We start from the raw sequence: 18,170 nt of genomic DNA, 5'->3' as shown, positions 1-18,170 counted from the left end.
AGGACTGGATTATTCTCATTGTATAGTACTGTATTCAAATACTATAGTTAATATTTAAATTATAATTAATACTATGATTAGTAAAATAAAACAAATACAAATGCAGTAATATAATTTAATAATAAAAACAGCAATGCTATGTGGGCATATCCTTTACTAAGATTTGAAGGATGTACTATTAATCAGTGGAACAACTTGCCTCCAGAAGTTGTGAATGCTCCAACACTGGAAGTTTTTAAGAAGATATTGGATAACCATTTGTCTAAAGTGGTGTAGGGTTTCCTGCCTAAGCAGGGAAGAAGACCTCCAGCCAGGGGTGAAATCCAGTAGGTTCTGACATGTTCTGGAGAACCGGTAGAGGAAATTTTGAGTAGTTCGGAGAACCAGTAGCGGAAATTTTGAGTAGTTCGGAGTACTGGCAAATACCACCTCTGGTTGGCCCCAGAGTGGGGTGGGAATGGAGATTTTGCAATATCCTTTCCCTGGAGTGGGGTGGGAATGGAGATTTTGCAATATCGTTCTCCTGCCATGCCCACCAAGCCACGCCCACCAAGCCACACCAAGCCTACCAAGCCACACCCACAGAACCGGTAGTAAAAAAAATTGGATTTCATCACTGCCTCCAAGGTCCCTTCAAACTCTGTTATTCTGTTACTACATTTATGTCTTTGATTGATCTTGATCACAATCTTACTATACTTTCTCATTGCTTCCTTTCAATACAGGAGCGAATAACAGCATTTGAAACAGTAAGTTGTATTCTCATGAATTACTTTTAAGTAAGATTTTTCTTCTTTTTGTTAAAAGATAATATATGTGGAATATTAAATTAGTTGTCTAAAACTGTCTATGGAGATTCTCAGTCATCCAGATCACAGTTTTATAAACTGTGGTCACGGTTTTACAAACTGTGAATCAATTTCTAAAAGGTAGAGTTATTGCTAGTTGTGTGGGTATACATGAGTGCACGCATGCATGCCTTCAGGTTATTGTTGATCCTAATGGTCACTTCCTGGAGTAGTCCCTGAAATTTTTTTGACAAGATTTTGGAAGTGGTTGGCCATTGCCTGCTTTCTAGGGCTGAGAGAAGAAGGACTGGCCCAAAGTCACCCGACTGGTTTTGTTTCTAAGGTAAGACTAGAATTCATGATCTTCTGGTTTCTAATCTTGTGCCTTAAACATTTCACCAGATTGTCTCTTGCCAGTTAGCTGTGATAAACCAAACAATATGTACAAAAACACAGGACATCCACATGAGATCACTTAATATGGAACTAAATTGGTGAAGTCATCCATACTTTAAAGGTCAATTAAAAATGTAAACTGTTTATACTTGAAAATGATGAGTGTGCTTAGTTTTTAATATTCTTAGCAATTATATATATATTGCCTTTGGGAAACTGAAGTTGTTGACCTAAGTAATTATACTGATTGGGGTATGAAAAACTTTATTTGGACATCCATTTTGGAGTTTGGCAATAGCAAATTATATTTTCCCTTCAAGACAGAGGTTCTTGCAGAAACAAGTGTGTGTACAATCTTGTTGTTACCTGCTATTCAGACTCTTGTATGAGACAGATTAGGTATTGCTCATCTTTTTGTCTTCCCGAACAATGAATAAAGTACATGTGTGCACATGTTTAATTTATAATGATACCCTTATATTAGGAATTTTTTTAAAAAAATAGAATTATTGGCAGGTTTACTACTACAGTGCAGAGAAGACAGATTGTAATGGATCCAATAAATAATAAATTTAATTCATAAAATCTTGAAACTAAAATGCAGCCATATCAATAGTAGTAGTAAATAGTAAAATTAGTAAATACAGGTAATCCTTGATTTATAACAGTTCACTTAGTGATCATTCAAAGTTATAATGTCACTGAAAAAAGTGACTTATGACCATTTTTCACACTTACAACTGTTGCGGCATCCCCATGGTCACCTGATCAAAATTCAGATGCTTGGCAATTGACTCATATTGATGACAATTGCAGTGTCCCAGGGTCAAGTCATCACCTTTTGCAATATTCTGACAAGCAGAGTCAATGGGCAAACCTGATTCATTTAACAACCATGTTACTAACTTAACAACTGCAGTGATTCACTTAACAACTCTAACCCTAACCCTCACTTAACAAATGTTTTACTTAGCAACAGAAATGTTGGCCCAATTGTGGTCAGAAGTCAAGGTTTATCTGTAGTAAAAGTAGTGCAACAAATTACATTATTCGCTTGCAATGATCTTGTAACAAATGTTAAAAATAATTTTAAAAGTTTCTTTCAACATTTAAAAAACAAAAAAAATGAAACAATTGGTCTATTAAAGTGAGAAGATGGCAAGGAAGTGCTGGGCAGCGGGGGGGGGGGGAGAAAAGCGGAACTGCTTAATTTATTCCTTGCATCTATCTTCACGCAAAAGGAAAAATAGCTCAACCTATCAAAAACAGTACCGTAAAAGACAGGTTAGCGATGCAAGACAAAATAGGCAAGAAAATTGTAAAAGAACACCTGTCCACTCGAGATGAGTTCAAATTACCGTGTGCTGAATGGATGCATCCCAGGGTTGGATTATGTCCCAAGTTTCTGAAGGAACTAGCAGATATGATCTCAGAACCATTGAACCATATCTTTCAAAGATCCTGAAGCACTGGGGAACTATCAGAGGACTGGAAAAGAGCTGACATGATTTCCATCTCCAGAAAAGGAAAAAAAAAATGGATCTAGGAACTACAGACTAACAGCCTGACATCAATACCTGGCAAGATCCTAGAAAAGATAATCAAGCAATTAATCTGCAAACACCTAGAGGCAAACAAAGTTATAACCAGAAGCCAACATGTGTTTGACCATAACAGACCATGCCAGACAAACCTTATTTCATTCTTTAACATAGTGACTACATTAGTGGACCAGCAAAATGCTGTGGAGATAATTGACTTGGTCTTCAGTAAGGTATTTGATAAAGTAGGCCACAACCTACTACTTGATAAGATAAAAAAACAATGTTGATTAGATAGCATCACCATCAGATGGATTAGTAACTGGCTGACTAACCACACTCAATGTTCCTTAATGGAACTGATTTGACATGGAGGAAAGTATGCAGTGGGGTACCCACCAGTACTCTTCAATGTCTTCATAAATGACTTAGGCGAGGGGATAGAAGGGGAACACATCAAATTTGCAGAGACACCAAACTGGCAGAAATAGCCAACACTCCAGAAGAGAGGCTTAAGATACAAAAGGATTTTGACAGAATTCTGGGCCCTATCTAACAAAAAGAATTTCAGTGGTGAGAAAAGTAAGGTTTTAAACTTGGGCAAGAAAAACCAAATACACAGGTATAGAGCCACAGGTATCTGGCTCAATAAAGTAACTGCAAGAGGGATCTAGGAGTCCTAGTGGACAACCATTTAAATAGGAGCCAGCAGTGTGAGCCAATGCAGGCCTAAACTGCATTAACAGAGGGATGTAATCATGATCATGTGAAATGTTAGTGTCGCTTTAAAATGTCTTGATAAGTTCACAGATGAAATATTGCATCCACTTTTGGTTGCCACAATATTAAATAAATGTTGAAACTCTAGAAAGAGTGCAGAAAAAAGCAACAAAGATGATTAGGGAACGGAGGCTGAAACATACGAAGAATGGTTGATTGCAGTGTTCCAGTATTTGAGGGGCAGCCACAAAGAAGAGGGGATCAACCTATTCTACAAGGCATCTGAAGGCAGAACAAAAAGCAATGGATGGAAACAAATGAAGGAGAGAAGCAACCTAGAAATAAGAAGAAATTTCCTAACTGTTAGAAAAATTAATCAGTGGAACTTCTGCCTTCAGAAGTTGTCGGTGCCCCATCGCTGGAGGTTTTTAAGAAGAGTTTGGAAAATCATTTGTCTGAAATATTACAGAATCTTCTGCTCAAGCAGGGGGTTGGACTAGAAGATCTCCCGTGTCCTTCCAACTCTGTTGTTTTGTTCATAACTTTTTGAAGGAAATTTTGCTATGTTTTCTTTTTTATTCTGCTTCATATTGACAGAAACTTTTAAAGAATTGTTTTGAACCTGGACATAGGCACTCTGATGTTATATTTGATGTATAATCACAGTTACTTTGAAATATATCTTTCTTGGATTGCTTTTAACATTACAGCTCCTAGCTAAGTTATAAGTAACTGTCTGTTGCTGTCACTGTAAATTATGGCCATGCTTCTTTATATTTTGGTATACACCTAAAGGATTACTTAGCTGCACCCCAAGACTTTTCCAAGTTTTAAAAAATGTCCATGGTCTACAAAAGTTAGTTTTTATTCTTCATCATCATTTCTGCATATTACACTTATAGATTGTGCACTTCTGCTAAAACCCATTGGGAGCTTTCTATAGGTGAGAAGTTTGGGGTAACAAATACACCTGAACTGCATATGTTCCCAGCTGATATACCACACTATCCTCAGTTCCTTGTCAGCTACTACAGCAAATTTTCCATGTTTTCTGTTAAGGATAACAGAATATTAATACTTCATTTTATTTTCAGTTGTCTCTGTAATAGGAAGATAAAAACAAGAAAGATTGGAGGAATTATTGGTGCGACAAGATCTAGGCATTGAACATAAAGATTTTCCCACCTTATCTAAGTGCTATTTTGTAAATGTGCTTGTCATTTCAAATTACTACCTGTTGATGGTCACTTGCTCTACTTGCTGTTTGGACAAGAAGAGCAAAATTGATTTTCAAAACTATTGCCAGACAAGCACAAATTGATTTTCCTATGTGTAGGTACTTCTTTGGAAATAAGCCTGAAGGGAACTGGACCTCCTAATTTCTTAGAAGTTCTCCATTTTGATTTTGACCTGGCCGTCTTTGTTTCAGTAGTGATGCAACTTCTTGTAGTGACTTTGCCAAACTAATCCTACTGTCCTTTCCTAACCTCAAAAAGATTAATTTGCTTGTCTTGGGATCTTCTGTATAGTTTATTCCTTCTTGGGTCCAACAACACGCCAAAACAGGAAGAAACTTTCCTCTCAACTGAACTTCGAATGAAAGAAACTTCTAATTGAAACTATCAAGACCAATAACCCTCAAGCAATCTCTGTGAACTGTACAGCAGAAGCCACAATATTTTGATACTGGCATTCCTGCCCTACAGTTCTAAGGATGATAGACTGACAAGGTTGCATCATTCATATGAAATATACAGCTACAGGTTCAGCATAATATATGGGAACTGACAACCCACACTGAATTAAAAGCAACCCAGTGAACAATCCAGGAATTCTCAGAGTTGAGATCCTCTGGGTTCTTGTTCTTCTATGGCTCAAATCTTCAGTAATAATGTTCAGTGATGAGCATCAGTAGCATTTCTCTGGGCTTTCATTATGAACTAGGGAATGGTTCCCTACCAGTTAAAGGGGAGTAGAGAGACTGATTCCATATTAATGAATGTTGCACATGTTATGATACATACCACAGATATGAATTCTGGGGTGCTTATTAACATCCTTCTCTCTTTTTGCCTCGATATATCTTTATCATTTGAGGAACTGTTTCTATACCATCTTCAAGATCAGTTCACATCATATTTCTTTGTATTCCAAAAAGTTTGTTATACATTTTCTGGCTTCTTTTATCTGCCTCTGGAGTTCCAATTTGCTACATAGTTCTGGCATCATATACAACCCCACAGGCTGATACCAAAGCGGTTATTAACATAGACGTGCAATAAGTCCAGAAGGATTAGTTATTGGAATCAGAGCTTCTGAGAAACCTTTGATGTTTTTTTTCTTCTTTTTCTTTGGAGGTCAAGTAGGTGTACTTCCCACAAAGCTCATGTAAAGCAGCTGCCTCATATGCCTGCTTCGTATGCATTCTTGCTCTACAGTCTCCTTTTCTCATTGATAAGTCTTTCCATTTCTTCAGTCAGAAACCTGAACTCCAGTGTTACTTCCTACTTGGATTCATGGGAAATTGGCAAGGGATTCATTGAAGAAGCCAGACTATGATACCCATGATGTTGCACAAATTTCAAGAAAACAATAAGCATCCAACACTAAATTAGCAAGGTGAAAGAAAATTCTAGTGCATAGTTCAATAAGATAAGTGGCGAGCAAATGGGATGTAATGAGATAGCATTCTTATTCAGCATCTGCCTCTCTGTTTCCTATTATAAAGTACAAAGCATGTCACAGTTCTTCCATTTCTTTTGACTTCCGTGGCAGAAGTGCCATATGCCAGCACTTAAGTGCTATCCTCCAGGGTAGGTATTCTGGTAATTTGTTGTTGTTGTTTTCCCTTGGCATGGACTGGTAAAACTTGCAAGTACTTTATATCTCTTGATAGGGGTCTTCCAGTTCCTTATTGGACAGATTGTGTTCACAACTTGAATTGGAATGGCACTCTACCTTTACCATTTCTTTAATGCATTCTCATCATCACTGAGACATATTGCAATAAATTGGAAACATTATAGATAGCTCCTTTCTGGAGATGGTGGATTGCTGTGAATCTGTTAGGCTTCCTAAAGTAGGTTTGGCATATATCGTGTCAATCATATATCTTCTGATATGTCCTCCATATCTAAAATTTTATCTAGAGAAGATGTTTTTATGATTTGGTCTTATCTTCCTTTCAAAGAGCATTTCTGAATTCCATTTTAGTTCTTATATACTTGTTTTTACACACTCACACGCACCCCGCCTTAGGAACAGCGCTCATTCTTGAAATGCCCACATAAATTTGATATTCTGTGTTGCACAAACTCATTTTACAACTCATGCATGTATTTATGTATTAAGAAGGCTAGAGGAAGAGTTATTCGTTTTTTGCTTAATCCAATTGAATTAAGTCCTTATTGCCTCTCTCTCAAAAGCAGGTACCCTCCATAGGCTTTCTATGCAAGCTGTCTCTACCTTGCCAGTCTATCTGTTGATTAACAACTTGATTCTGTCCCTGGATATTTATATGGCATTATAGGTAAGATTTTCAGGCAGAAGAAGATACTATCTTTAATAGTGTAATGTTGTCTTGACAGAACATCTGCCTACTATTCTCAGGTATACTTTCTAATTACCCATATATGTGGTACACACCATGATGATGAACAAGCTGTGGATCTTTGCATGATCCAAATCAGCTCCCTTTCCCATCCTCAGTTTCCTGCTTGGTTTGTTATCCTAGATCCTGAACTGTTTCTTTAGTCGAAGAGAAACTGAGGAGAGGGTAGGAGTATTATCAAAGTGTGCAAAATTAGAGCCGTATTTGTCATCCTGAACTAAAAAACTCCCAATAGGACTTCAACATTCTGTAGATGTAGAATCTATATCGCTTGATACACATGTATCACTCAGAGCATCATTATTACCTGTAAACAACTTTTTCTTACCCAGCATTGGAGGTAAGAAACCTTTGCTGGAGAAGGTGCAATCTCTTTGTTACTGTAGTCTGGATTTGAGTTTGTAGCTTCAAGTCTAAAAATAAAATAATAATGTCTTCTTAATCTGTTAATTAATTAATTAATTAATTAATCGGTTCTCCGGGACAACCTAGAGCTGCCTATTGTTGCATATACATCAATATAAAAAGGATTAACTGTTCATATACCCTTTAAATAACCAGGGCTTTATATAAAGTCATGGAAAATAAGCACCATGTTTTATCATTCTCTTTGAGAAGATAAAACACCTCTTAGTGTGTAAATAAACTTTTATATTAGTAAAATGAGATTAATAGCAGTCACTGTATCATGGAAGCATGCACTTTTAAGTAAATGCTGCTTCTGTTGGTCCAACTGGAGTTATCTGACCCTTATCAGTTTCATCATTGCCCTTTGCTCCCTGTTAAATAACAAGCAGATAGGTATGTTTGTTCTCTTCTGGATTAGTTGTACTGTATGCATTATGGCACATCATTTTCAGTTTCTGGGCAATAATTAGCAGTACTTAATCACTCACTGTGTCAGGTGCTCTCACCAATCTTTTTAACATTTTGTTCTGCATGATTAAACCTCTCTCTTTTAATAGAGAAAAATGCCATCGTTAATATGGTACTCAAATCTAATTTAGGAGATTATTGAATGTGTCAGTAAATTATTGCTTTTTTCTACAGGTCAGCTGAAATAAGGTCCCCCCCTTTTTTTTCTTGGCTTTTATGCTTTTATTTGCCTGTCCTTTTACCACCACTCTTACCCATCTTCATAGCCAGCAAAACTATTGTAGTGTAGCTGATGTGTTCTTGCCTGCCATAATGAGAACACAAAATCTACTCCTGCAACCAGGCTCATGAATCATACTTAAGTTTTTCACATGCTTTTTGAGTGAAGTGAATATTAACCTGGCAGCTATTTTCCACACAGATCATAATGCTGGTACTTAGCTGTTGGCACTGTTGTAACAAGCCTGAAACAAGCCTTCAGTTGTTTGGACTGCAATGAAACAAACAGACTTTGTCCTTTGGAAGCACATTTAAAATTTCAGACACATGAAAAAGAAAATCCTAAATTGTACACTATACTCCATGCTTTTGACAACTTGGAAAATTGTGAATTGTGTAGATAAGCTCATGTATATCTTTTACTCCATTAGTGTAGAATAAACATAAATCAGCACTCAGACACAGTAGTATTAAACGAGCAAATAAAATATCAGTGAAATTCAAATTTTAATGCATTTCTTTACTTATCATCGGTGTCTGTATGTGATGAAGGTAAAAGAAACACATTTAATTTTAGTGGGAATGTTGTTTGGAAATCATGTGCTCTGCAGTTTCTTTCATGTGGCAGAATGTTTCTGGAACATATTGTTTCTTTAAGGTGACTGCTGAGCATTTGAGCCCCTTGTTCTGTTTTACACCGTTAACTTTTCTGTGGCTGAAGGCTGCAGAGGAAGACCTGCTGAGAATCTGCTGTCTCTTTCAGATATCGCTCAACCTTTTCCAGCCCTTACAAAGACCAGGGCCACAAATGACTCTGGGAAGAAGTAGCAAACCATACATCTCATCAGAAATTAATGGGGTGGAAAATCAAGACTTTGATGAACATAAGGCCACTATAAATGAAGCATACAATGTAAATGAGTGCAGCTTCTTTGTGGGAAAGATGCAGAAGTGAGCAATTTAATGAGGAACAGACATTGATAGACACCTCCAAGCAATTTTCTTTCTTCTTCTTCTTCTTCTTTTTTTTTGTTCACAAAACAACAACAACAAAAAAAAACCGTAAGGTGTAGAAGTGTCCTCTAAGAGAGCTTTTCTTGAATATTTTTACACACACAGCTAAGGGTATTTTGCAAGGTATAATTTTAATAAGTATATGATGAAATGCCTGGAATTTTATAGAGAATATGCATTAATTCAGTTTTCTTAATTAATTCTTCTTATGCTAATAGTGTAAAGATCCAAGTATGAAGCTTAAATATGTTAATACAAACTTTAACAGTTGTTTCACTAGAAAGCACATTATGCTACCTACAGCAGAAGAAAGAATTCTGTAGTGATCCTTTTTTAAGATTGCTTTTGATGATCACACTAAAAACAAGCAAAAGCCTTTTGAGAGTAGTAAATGATATAGCAAGATATAACAATTTTCCTCTGAACATTCAGATTCTTTTAAAGCTAATGTTGTTTTCCATCATTTTATGTGCATGGAAGTTAATTTGATAGTGGCATAAGTATTTTTGTTTGGAGTGGGTTTCTGGAATGGAATGAAGTGACCTGCTAATACTTAGATCAGTTTCAATGAATCTCTGTAGGTTCTTCAAAGAAATTCACCTGTATTTACTGCCAGACTTATAATTACTATCACTGACTCCACTTTTCAGAATTATGAATCTAAAGAATCCTCTTTAGCATAATGAGTTTCATATTTTTTGTAAAAATGATCACAGTATTTTAAATCAAATATACAGAACATGTCAATTATGCTGGAGTGTTTATTTACACTCAGTTTGAGAGGCCCAAGCCTTTAAATTTTTTGTGTTTCAAACCTCTTGTCAATTGTTCTCTTTGCATTTAGCTCTTTTATATGCTGACATTGGGAGTTTCATAGAGACATTGGAAATGGCCAATGAGCAAACTAGACTGACAGACATGCCTCAAAAAAATTACCAGGTTCCAAAGTTTCATCCAGCAACTTGAGTGTTCTGTCTTTACCTTGATCATTTTTTCTGCCCATTTGGGAATCCAGGAACATCAAATATGAATTTATGGAGTAAAGACAAAATCTAATACAAGGTCAAATTCTCAATACAATAAAAAGTGCCACAGCTACATTAAAGTTACAATCTATAGACCTTGCTTCCAGCATGGCTGTTCTGAACTGAGATTTTATAAAATAAGACATTTGGGGATTATGTTCAGAAGGAATTTCTCTTTGGGAAAAACATTGTTTGACCCACAAAGACCTGATTCTTTAATAGTGTGTAGCATCTTTAAGCTTGAATCTACAATTGCCCATGTTATCTAGGTTTGGTGGAACTTTCTTCTCTCCTATGTCCTCAAATGAAGGACTCTCTGCCTTGTAATGACCTGAACCTGGGTATGTCTCCTCTAAAGTCCCAGTCTCCAGTGGTTTAAAATTGTGCAGCACATTCAGTAGTTCATGGGAGTCATGACATAAATAGTGCGAGTGACCTCTTCAGTTGAGTTACATTGCAGGATGTTATCAAGGAAAATAAATGTACTACACATAAAGAACAGAAAACAAAAAGCTTTTGTATTCTGGTCTGTGTTGTATTTGTGTTCATTTGTATTTATAAACAAATAAGAGTAATTGATCCCTATTTATAATAAGTGAAGGGCTCTTATGAATGTTTCTAGACTGTCAAATATCATTTTAATCATAAAGTATATCAAAGTGTCCAAGTATTGTGCCTCTAAATTAGTGTGAAGCATGCAGTTTTCACACTGAGGAAAGATGTCCAAACCCAGCCTCTTCATGCTCAGCTTTAGTCTAATTATGCAATTACTTCATTTATTTATTTATTTATTTATTAAATTTATATGCTGACCATCTTGCTGTTCAACTCTTAACTTTTCTGAAACTATTTATTGTTCTACCATCTTATGAATGTTAATGGTAATATCACATGTGCAGGCCCATCATGCATACAGGCCTTCTGAATATTTCAATGTTTTTCAGAGTACTCAGTTGGCCTTAGAACATCTGGAATCTGCTCCTGAAAAACTGAATGTTTCTGAAGATTGTGGAGATTTGGGGGTAAGAATATTTTGTGATCTCTTTCATTTGTAAAACATTTAACAGCATTCTATACAATAGGGAAAAGTATATTTAAGGCATGACATCTAAAAGACAAGTATATTATAGCCCTATATTTGAGGTTCACATATTAGCGTGAAGCTGAATAGATTTGTTCTGCAGCAAATTCGTTCTTTAACATTTCTTTACCTGCTCAAAAAGATATTTCTCAAGGAGAGTCCTTCCATCTTGATTTTGATACCACATTGTAATGCCTCGTAACAATATGGTGTTTTTAAAATTTAATGAATTTTAAATCTGAAAATATTTCTTTCTCTATCCCAGTTTTTTATATATTTAAAATATTTTGGTACTTTTTAAAACTTGATATCATTTAGCTATGTGAAAAACTATTTGAAAAGTGACAATTTTTGTTTGATTTATTAAGATATAATGTGAGACATAATAAATATAAGATATATTTACTGAGATAAACTCCTCAAGCCTTACTTCCCACATGAAGACACTTTGGAGGTCTTGTAGTCTCGTAACTGCCAGCAAATTCAATAAGAAAGCAGTTGGAATATCATCATTTGTTCATTAGGCTGAGTAAAACCGGCATTACATGACAGGATTATAATCATGTCAGGTATTTAAAATGCAGACTAAGTACTGTATATCTGAATGTACATATTTATTTATTTATTAAAGTTTATTCTCATCTAAAACAACTCTGCATGGTTTATACTCTGCCTTTTATGTAATCTAGACTGAAATATAATATGAATAAGAACACTTCCCATCCAAAAAAACCACACCCATAATATACTTGATACTCTTTTTCATCTTCTGACACTGGCATCAGGAGCTGTTTAATTATCCTAACCTTTTTCAAAGGTTCTTCAGAAGAGTCAGGTCTTAATTGCTTTCTAAAATTGTAAGAATTGTTAATTGCCCTTAATTCAAGGCTCTGTGCTGTTCCAGAGAAGATAGGTGTAAAGATCAATTGCACCTGGAGTTTTAGTAGCAATAGCACTTAGATTTATATACCGCTTCACAGTGCTTTACAGCCTTCTCTATGCGGTTTACAGAGTCAGCATATTGCCCGCAACAATCTGGGTCCTCATTTTACTGACCTCGGAAGGAGGGAAGGCTGAGTCAACCTTGAGCTGGTGAGACTCAAACTGTCAAAGTGCAGGCAGCCGGCAGGCAGCAGAAGTAGCACGCAGTACTGCTTTCTAACCATTGCACCACCACGGCTCAGTAACAACCCTGTTGTTCCTTAAATAGTGATGTAACAATATTGAGTTGAGTCTATTACTACTCAGGGTTACCACATTTTGGATTAGATGCAATTTTCCAACAGTCTTCAAGTTTATTCCCATATAGAATTAATTGCAATAGCCCAAATATGAACTAACACAGACATGAATGACAAGCAGCATTCTCCCTATCCAGAAAGATTTTAATACAGGATAAAACTATGGAAAATACTGTTTTGGTCACATTCTTTAACTGCTCTTCCAGCAGAACTGTGAGTCCCAGAGGATTCTAAGATTGTGAATTTACTGTGCACAAATGAGGGCAAACGTGTCCAGGAGCCCAGCCTCAGAAATAAGCCCTGATATCCTGTTATGTGTGAAATAATGTCCTTGGTGACCTGCAAAGCCTCCTGGATGGCAATTACCATTCCTCTTCACCTTCTCTAGCCACATACATTCATGAAATATGGATGGGCACATTTTGAAATTAAGGCACTCACTAGCTGACCTATCTAGGTCTTGCTAAGCCAAGTCCACTCTGTCACGGTCAAGTCATGGATGAAAATAAATGTATTACACAGCTACAGTATCCGGTATTCAAAAGTAGTAGCTAGCGCACAAAACTCCTAGAGGCCCAGCCATATGGCTCCTGAGACAAAGCCAGGAAGCTGGAAGTGGGGATTGGCCTCAGATCTACAATGTCCATTTCCCTAGAGTTGTCTGTCACCCACCATATTTGTTGCTCACCACCATAATGCTTCCATTACCCCTTTTATTCTTCAATCCTATTGTTTACATATACCCCAAAGCAGAGGTGGTATTTAGCAGGTTCTGACCAGTTCTGGAGAACCGGTAGCAGAAATTTTGAGTAGTTCGGAGAACTGGTAAATACTACCTCTGACTGGCCCTGCCCCCATCTATTCTCTGCCTCCCGAGTCCCAGCTGATCGGGAGGAAATGGGCATTTTGCAGTAACCTTCCCCTGGAGTGGGGAGGGAATGGAGATTTTACAGTATCCTTCCCCTGCTACGCCCACCAAGCCACGCCCACCAAGCCACACCGCACCCACCAAGCCATGCCCACAGAACCAGTAGTAAAAATTTTTGAATCCTGCCATTGCCCCAAAGTATTCTTACTATCTCTCTGAATCACTAACCCTATATAAATTACTTACATTCTGGTTGTTTTTGACTTAGCCATTCAACAGCCACCATATGTCTCAAACACCCCACTGAACTCTCCCCCCCCCCTCAACAACCACAGTTAATCTTTCAATCTTCCCATCCAGACCCAATATGGCATCTGCAAGAACTGGGTCTCCCACTGAACTCTATCAAGTATTCAGCTCTGCTTCAATTATCACTACTGACCAGAACATCCCCAAATCCCACCATGTTGTCCCAGTTAACCATTCTGGTCATTCTGTTCTCTTTCTCCTATACTATTACCATTTCTTCCAAAAAAAGAGACATCCCTGACAGGATGCAGAATATTTTCTTTTAATAAGCCATTGAGATTTGGACTGATCTTCAGTAGCAAAACACAACTGACATTCATAGAAACCTGGAATGGAACTGCAGATAAAAACTTTCCTTCCTGCTAAGACTGGATTACCCCTCCATAGCTCAACTATCAAGGAAAAATATGAACTGGCAATGTATCTTGGGACCTGTAATCTGTCCAGTGCAGAAATGGTCATTTCCAAATCCATCCTAGTTTGTCCTCCTCAATCTTGGCATTGTTCTTTAGTACTATACACAAGCAATTTGGAGTGACTGAATATAGAGATGGCATTTTGGGAAGCCAGGCTGGATATGCTCAAAAGATGGCAGTGTGTGGACTCTGTTAATCATAAGGCATCCATTTAGCAGATTTACACTAACCTGATAGGATGCTTTCTACCACTCTGCTAAAACCTTTGTGAGTATCATACCATTATTGCAAATACATCAGGGACTGCAACAAACCAATTTTATATGGATTTTTTAATTTTAATTTTGTTTCAAATAGGTAGGGCAGTGAGCCTAGCTAAAACTTTTGTAAGTATCACAGCCATTATTGCAAATAAATAGCCCAGAGGCTGAAGCAATCCAGCTTTGTATGGATTTTTAATTTTAATTTTTTTTAATAGATAGGACAGGGAACCTAGCCAGCACCAAGAGAGGTTTCTGATGGAAATTATACCAATCAGAGAGGTCTTTTCAAGTAGTTCTTACTAAAACTACAAACCTTTTATTGAAATATATTTCTTCAGAGATATATTCCATATAATATCTGCCAATATTAAGCATTTGAATATGTTATTTAAAGTTGATAACTTAGAACTCCCCTTCCCAAAACAGTAGTGAAATCTAGCAAAGATCATCAAACATTATACAGCCAGTTTGGTCCAGTGGTTAAGGCACTAGGCTAGAGACCAGAAGACCATGAGTGCTAGTCCGCCTTAGGTATGAAAGGCGCTGAAGAACTGGTTTTGCCAGCGGGCCTGGGGAACCCAGAGTGGGATGGAGCGCATTAAATGGTTTTGTGATTTGCTGTCGCCGGGACAGGGGACGGAGGATGGGGAGTGATTTTATTATGATTTTATTACTATATTAACTTATTTGATTTTTAATTAGTTTTATTGTTTTTAAATGTGGTTTTTTATATTCTGTAAAGCACCTTTGAGTCGCCATGGGTGAATAGGCGGCAGTATAAATTTAATAATAAATTAATTAATAATAATAAAGTTGATTGGGTGACATTGAGTCAGTCACTCTCTCAGCCCTCTCTATTTGTGAGATAATTATTTCACTCACTTGAAAATTTTCTGATTTCAGAATTCTCAAATTCAGAAAGAAATTATCGAAAAAAGGTACAATAAATACAAGGAACTCGTAGGCTCATTACAGCAGCATCTGGAAGATTTAAAACACAAACTTGAAAGCTTCCAAGTAAGTTTGTTTTCTCTTCAAAGTTTATCTTCTCTGTCTTTCTATGCAGTTAATTCAAAAAAATAGCTCTAATTGCTGGGACTCTGGATAGTGCATAATCACAGAAGCAACATGCCAATTTTAAGAATTGGCTAAAAGGATGTCAATTTGCATTGCAAGGTCAGACCAAAGATTTCCAAAATGTCAATGTTCTGTCTCCACTGGTAATTTAGTAAGTTAATAGTTGGGGCATAGTAGAACTATTAGTCATTGGAAGAATAGAAGGACTACGAGAAGGCCAGAGCAAAGTCTTTAAAAAGTTAGAGCACAATAAGAATTTGGCAAATTCTCAGCCATGTTTGTAATCATTGTCACATTGGCCCTAATGTGTGGTATTCAGAACTTTCAACCTCTGTATTGGAAGTTTCCTCCCCCCCGCCGCCCTTCTCTTTCTCTCTCATAGTCAATATAGACTGATGGAACATAAGGGTTATGACTTATGTCAGCTTCTAAAGTGGGAAAGTACTGTTTCAGGCAGCACTAAGATACATAGAGAGGTAAATCTATTGTCTATCAGCTTCATATTTATACAGAATAATCTGTATGTGATCTAAATTTAATGAGTTAATTGGAGTTAGTTGGAATTTGATTGGTCTAAAAGTGAACTTTAAAGTATATATGCTAAGAGGAAGTTTAAAAATGATGTATTAGAATGTTTTAATTTTAGAAATGTTTTTTAAAAAACACTGTTTTAAAATGGATGAAAAAATATTTTTTGCTTTAAAGTTAAAGGATCTGAAAGAATACAGTGAATTTTGTTAACCTAAATGGTTATAGTTTATAAAGATTATTACATAGAAATAGAAATGCATATTATTTCAACAGCAAAGAAGATAAAGCAGTAATGTTTAAATTGATTGTTCTGTTCAAAGAGGAGAATATATTTATGTTTTTTATTTGGATATCACTTCTGGATTTTGTGCTTGTGACCAAAAAACAATTAAATGTTGACTTTGGTTTTACTGATTAGACAGATTTGTTGTTATAGAAATGGCTAGTTTTATACTACTGTGTAAAAGTAAAAAGTTGAGATTGTAAAGTTGTTATTTTATACTGTGCTAAAAAGAGTCTGAAGTCAACGCCTTTTTCTTTCTTCCCTTGTACCTCATATTTTCTTTCCCCGCTGTCTTTTTTTCTTCCATTAATTTCCTATTTTTATTTTTCTTTGTATTTTATACATTGATAAAACAATAAAAGTTATAGGGAAAAAATAAGTTCTCTATTTGTTATGCTCTACTTATAAATGCTCTTATTTTCTTCTCAATTAAAGTCCCACTATGTTGGAGGAATTCAGCAAGCGGATTTCATTTACATCTGAACAGTGAAGGAACTAAGAAAGCTCAGAAAGTCTGGCTCCATACTAGGTCAGGGTCAGGGTCAAGTCTTGCCCATCGTTAGAGACTACACCACTACCTCATTTAGACACACATACAATATTTTTTTTCCCCATGTTTGCCAAGTCCTTCTCTGTTAGTGGAAAAAAGTCAAAAGCCTATTATCTATTTTTAGGATAATACACTGGGAGCTTTTAAATTATCAAAGGTGGAAGATCAGATTAAGCTGTTAGCATGGAGACAGTATTAATAGGGTGTCAAGCATTTAGCTCTTAAACGTTTTTGTTTTCTTTCTGGTCTGAAATAAATCCATTGAATCTATTTATTTATTTATTTGGAAATGCTTATTTCGTGCTGCAACAAAGCAGATAATTCACGGGATGCCACTTTGCAAGTTTAAGGACTTTGCGTGGGAACAACAGAGAGGCCAATTCCTGTTTATGTGCATTTTAGCAAGAAGGGACAGAGCTCCCAGCAGCAAGTACAGAAGATGACCTTTCCCAGAATTCTAAATGTTGTTGACAAAGACACGCAATCTGGATGGAAATTATATGTAATGGTAACTACTAGATTTACATTCTGAGCACTGAAACCGGATTTTACCAGTTTAAAATAGTACTGTCATAGTTATATAACCTGGCTTGCGGTTATTTTGAATCACAAAAAGTAAAACGAAATATAATCAACATCAATCTTTTTCACATGAAAAAAAATTCTTCTCTCTCACAGGATAAGAAGACCAATACTGATGTTTCTGCTATCCAGAGTCTACCTTCCAACTGGCAAAGCAGCACTAGTTTTATGACCAGCTCCTTGCTTTCTAAGTCTGAATGTAAGAATTGAGATTTCATTAAGAATCCTTGTAAACTTTTCAGTGAAATGACCAGTAATTTGTTTTGGGAAACCAAAAGCTTTTTCTTTGGTGCACTGAATTCCTTTCTTTCTTTGGTTATCGCAATGAGAATATAATTCAAGTTCCACAAATGCATCGAGGTTTTTCAGCAATTAAAGTATGCAGGCATGTCTCAATCATAATTGAAAGAAAGAAGTCATTGGAAACTATCTTAGTATCCTTGCATTTAACACAAATCATGTTTTTTTTCACCTTGGATGTATTGTCTAAAACATTCGTCTAGAAAATAAACTTACATTTTATTTGTATATCCAGGGCTACCATCTTGATTTATTTCCATTTGAACAAAATAGATAGTATACTTCTATAAGAGAATTTAAAAAAAAATAGTCTTGCCAACTGTTCTTATCAAAAGGCAAGTGGACTTTCTGGTTTTTCTTTGAAGACATTTCGCTTCTCATTTAAGAAGCTTGTTCAGCTCTAATCTGTGCCGTTTAATCTTTGCCTACCTTGTCATGCAATTAATTAAATCCATATTTCTCTATCAAGAGTATTGTTTA

At 36.2% G+C, this 18,170-nt stretch overlaps 1 protein-coding gene across 1 annotated transcript in view; it reads left to right on the top strand.

Annotated features, from left to right (window-relative positions):
* CEP128 (centrosomal protein 128) overlaps positions 1-17,718 on the top strand; it is a 167,849-nt gene extending 150,131 nt beyond the window's left edge. The window contains exons 20-23 of the mRNA XM_070931475.1: positions 726-749; positions 11,134-11,211; positions 15,271-15,384; positions 17,487-17,718. Coding sequence (XP_070787576.1) covers positions 726-749; positions 11,134-11,211; positions 15,271-15,384; positions 17,487-17,600 — 330 coding nt within the window. The 3' untranslated portion in view covers positions 17,601-17,718. The remainder of the gene's footprint in view (positions 1-725; positions 750-11,133; positions 11,212-15,270; positions 15,385-17,486) is intronic.
* The last annotated feature ends 452 nt before the right edge of the window (positions 17,719-18,170 follow it).

This window comes from Pituophis catenifer, unplaced genomic scaffold (assembly GCF_029215685.1).
Source record: "Pituophis catenifer annectens isolate HBS135680 unplaced genomic scaffold, rPitCat1.0.hap2 SCAF_1, whole genome shotgun sequence".
Lineage (NCBI taxonomy): Eukaryota > Metazoa > Chordata > Lepidosauria > Squamata > Colubridae > Pituophis > Pituophis catenifer.
The sequence above is the reverse complement of the archived record's forward strand: the minus strand, read 5'-3'. Positions and strand labels throughout refer to the sequence as shown.